Genomic DNA, 4,094 nt, shown 5'->3' on the forward strand with positions numbered 1-4,094 from the left:
CTGGGCTGCTGTAGGTACAGTGGGTCCATAAGAAGACAAGTTGCTCAGGGAGGTATCACTTTCAGACCTAAATTCTGTGTGCTGCTAATACACCCACTGTAGTCTCTGACGGTCTAACCTCCCTGTACCTTCTACATTAAGAGGAGGATCTTGCTGTATGTTGCTGCATCTCTGTGGCTCAGTGATGACTAGAGCTGTGAACAATGTGTGGCAACTGTGGTCCAGCATAATAGGGGAGCAAATATGAGTCAGATGAGCCGTTGTGTAACATTATTTGTAAATGACAAATAGAGCAAGCCATGAGCCCACTAAACACACTAGACTGCATGGCACTTAGGAATACAATGAGCCCAAGGCCTTAGTGTTTGGAAACACTATGGAGAAGGACGTTATATTATGCAGACTTGGTTGATTCTACTACAAAATCTGTCTGGTTAGGTATCTGTGTGTTTTAAGGACATCGGACTGTGTATAGGGTACATGTAAGAAAAGCATCAAACTTTTTTGTTTTCTTCAAAAATCTGTATACGTACTGTATATATATATTGCTTCATATCAGTTTTACAAACACATTTACATCAAATACATCATAATAAATATAGCTTTTGGGGACAATGATTTTTTTGTTTTCTGATAATCGAGATGGATTTAGTGGTGGTGCGTTTGTTTCTATGAGGAGTACTCCTCGTACTCCTCTGCACTGCGGCGTCCGAAGTCCATCCAGCCCAGGTAGTCTCTGTCCTTTATCTTGTGGCTGGGACCCGGACCGCTGGCTCTGCTGCTCAGGGACGAGCTCCTCTGCAATGATCCTGGAACCAGGGAATTTGAGGGGTTACTTTTCTCCAGCACAATCCTTCAGCTTTTTACCAAAGAAATGGAGCTTGTGCATTGTTTGAATCCCAGATTGCCCTTTTAAATACTACATTATATTCTAATGCATATGGATATAAAATATATTTCTATGTCTGGCACAGAGACAGATGTCACATAGCATCTATACTGTAACAGGCACTGGAGTCTCCTGTTGGTATGACCGTATTCATTTGATTGTATCATTAAATGAAAGAACATAATATAATTAATCCTAGAAAGCATCCTGTCCTTATGACTGTTTGGGATCAGGGTAACACCACTCCTTTATGTTGGATCATAACATGTTTCTTAATCATTTTCTGTTCCAGGGATCAGGGAAGACCTATTGGATTAAAACAAATGAACACTTGTTAATGACTAAATCAGTGTTGGCTAGCTATCTGATGGAACCATTCAGCAACATCCGCTCAGCATCATCCCAGGGATGATTATGAATCCACTTACATAGAGGACCATGCTTAAAATACATTATGAATCCATCCGTCATTATGAATCCACTGGAGACACTGACTGTTTCATTCTTTGGCATGTACTTCTGTGTGTAAATATTAATTATTATGTGTGTAGATGTTCTGGCCCTCTTCAGAGGAGTTAAGGATATCTACAAACCGCACTAACCTACACAACGTTTGTAGAGTTCCTTTTAAAATGGCAAAATATAGCCATTTATTTGATTGTTTATAAAAGTCAAGTCCAGTTTGAGCAGGGCCAGATGACAGCAGCATGACACAGCCATGACTGGATTGTGACACCCAGAGAGATGAATGATGGCAGAGGAGAGAGAGGAAGGATGGAGGGAGGCTTTCTTTCTCTAACAATCTCATATTTCTTCATCTCTCTGTTACGTGATGAAAACCACTGGAGGGAAGGCCTCCTCTGTCTGGATAATTCCCACTATCAACTTTCTCCTCCATGGCTGTCTCTCGTACTGTGAGACTTCTCTTCCTTCTCAGAGGAAAAGTGCTTTAACTATAGAGATGGGAAAGCTATCAGAGTGGAGATGATGCCAATCCAAAACTCATACAAGGTCACTGTGCTGAGTCCCAAATGGTACCCTATTCCCTAAATAGTACACTACTTTTGATCAGAGCGCTATGTGCTCTGGTCAAAGTAGTGCACTACATAGAGAATACGGTGACTTAATACATGACTTAATATAATTGGTGACTTAGTTCATGAGTGAGGGATACTAGGATTGTGATAACATACAACCCTAGAATATGATATTTAGGAACAAACCTTTAACATTGGTCTATTTTACTTGAACAAACATTTAACAGATGCCATGGCTTACCTTTCCTGGATATCAATCTTGCCAGTAGTTCGCGCAGGCTGGTGCGGGGGTCCTCTGCCTCGTCCTCTGCCGGTTTGGAGAAGGGGATGAGCTGGCCACTGGAGGGTGCTGAGCGGGTGTGGCGTGTGTGTTGGGGAGACATAACGCTGTCGAGCTGGGGGGGCTCAGGCTTGTCCTCATCCTGCGAGTGCGACGGGCGCCCCAAACTGCTGCCAGAGAACGCAGCCAGCAGTACACATACACAGATGCCTGCATTCATTGCTGACGGAGGGGGCACAGAGAGAGGGAGGGGGCACAGAGAGAGAGAGGGAGTAGGCACAGAGAGAGGGAGGGGGCACAGAGAGAGGGAGGGAGCACAGAGAGAGAGAGGGAGTAGGCACAGAGAGAGGGAGGGGGCACAGAGAGAGAGAGGGAGGGGGCACAGAGAGAGAGAGGGAGTAGGCACAGAGAGAGGGAGGGGGCACAGAGAGAGAGAGGGAGGGGGCACAGAGAGAGGGAGGGGGCACGGAGAGAGAGAGATGGACAGAACATCAGAAAAGATTAGCATCAAAAGAGAACATGAATTAACATCTCTGCATAGATCTGTATTACATTTGAGTCTTTAAAAAAATACGTTTTACAAGGAATACCATGATTTTTTTTCTTGTGACACAACTGAAACCTTTTTGTTGCATTATGCAGCACAGGGGTAGAAGGCAATTAGCCAAAACAATACATTTTGTTAAAACAAAATTAAAGTGCCCTTTCCCACCCAATATGAATTGACCAGTCATATAAGTTGCAGGGAAGTAATACTGATGGATGAGTATTTCCTGTTGAAATATAATCCTGGAGGAAAGAACCAACGCAATTAGGCAGCGATCCATGTTATCGGCTTCTTCAGCTTCCAGTCAGGAGAATTTACTTTTCTACCATAAGACGCCTCAGAGGCAGAAAAAACAGACTCTTCTCTGTTTAAAGAGCCATTGAAAATTACTCTCCCAGGTGAAGATGTCTTCATACCACCAATGGACTAGTGAATAATTCATGTAGATTCAACAAACAAGAACTGTCTGGGTTGTATAGAATTAAAACAAATATAGAAGGACAGCATTCCAAAGGAAGGTTTATTCAGGCACAATAATACATATTATATTAAACAGGAGTCAGGACACACCATCATTTCTCAAACTAGCTACAGTGAATGAATGTCGATACATTAATTCCAGACAGATTTCATATGAAAAAAAACAATTACGTCCTCACATAATTGACTGGAACCCAGTTGGATTATTGACCTGAACTTAAACCCTGTACTTCAATTGTAGAGAACCCATTGTGCAAGGAATTAGTCCCATGCTCCAAGTGTTCATTAAGCTTCTTTACTGATAACCACAGCGACCTCACAGCAGAAAAATGTGAAAAATAAATAGCCACACAAAGTTCAATTACCTTCAGTCAGTCCACACAGGCTGGGCTCAACAGTCTGATAACAGTAGAGGAGAGGAGTGTACAGTAGATGGAGTACAGCTGGAACAGACAGCGGGACACTTCTCCTGAAGGTGCAGGACTGACCCTTATATACCCGGAGTGGGAGGGCCGGTCCCTGGAGCGGAGCGTTTGCATCCTTTCGTGTATTTGCTCATCGCTGACGCAGTAACGGGATAGACGCACTCTCCGCCTCCTTCAGAGAGGGACAGGGCACCACCCTGGACCCACTACACTCCCCACGCTCCTCTCTCCTCTCCTCTGATGCTGACGCACTAGGGAACAAGAGGGGGAGAGGGTCAAAGATCATAACAACCACTCCCCACACCCCCCTCCCCCAAAAACAAGGTCGTATTCATTAGGACACTTTTTTTATATTGGGTGTGTTCAGGTATAATCACTCATAGTTTCAGTCCATTTTCTTCCGTTTGGTTCCTAATGAATATGACCCAGAAGTAAG

General features: G+C 43.7%; 1 protein-coding gene across 1 annotated transcript; it reads right to left on the bottom strand.

The window, feature by feature from the left end:
* Window positions 1-256: 256 nt before the first annotated feature.
* On the bottom strand, window positions 257-3,697 carry LOC118944827 (cholecystokinin-like). Its single transcript, XM_036966256.1, has 3 exons — window positions 3,599-3,697; window positions 2,168-2,428; window positions 257-809 (listed from the first exon to the last, which is right to left on the bottom strand). Exons 2-3 carry the CDS (start codon window positions 2,424-2,426, stop codon window positions 670-672), a joined length of 399 nt encoding a protein of 132 aa, XP_036822151.1. The 5' UTR covers window positions 2,427-2,428; window positions 3,599-3,697; the 3' UTR covers window positions 257-669.
* Between the last annotated feature and the right edge of the window lie 397 nt (window positions 3,698-4,094).

Source organism: Oncorhynchus mykiss, chromosome 3, assembly GCF_013265735.2.
Source record: "Oncorhynchus mykiss isolate Arlee chromosome 3, USDA_OmykA_1.1, whole genome shotgun sequence".
NCBI classification, from domain to species: domain Eukaryota; kingdom Metazoa; phylum Chordata; class Actinopteri; order Salmoniformes; family Salmonidae; genus Oncorhynchus; species Oncorhynchus mykiss.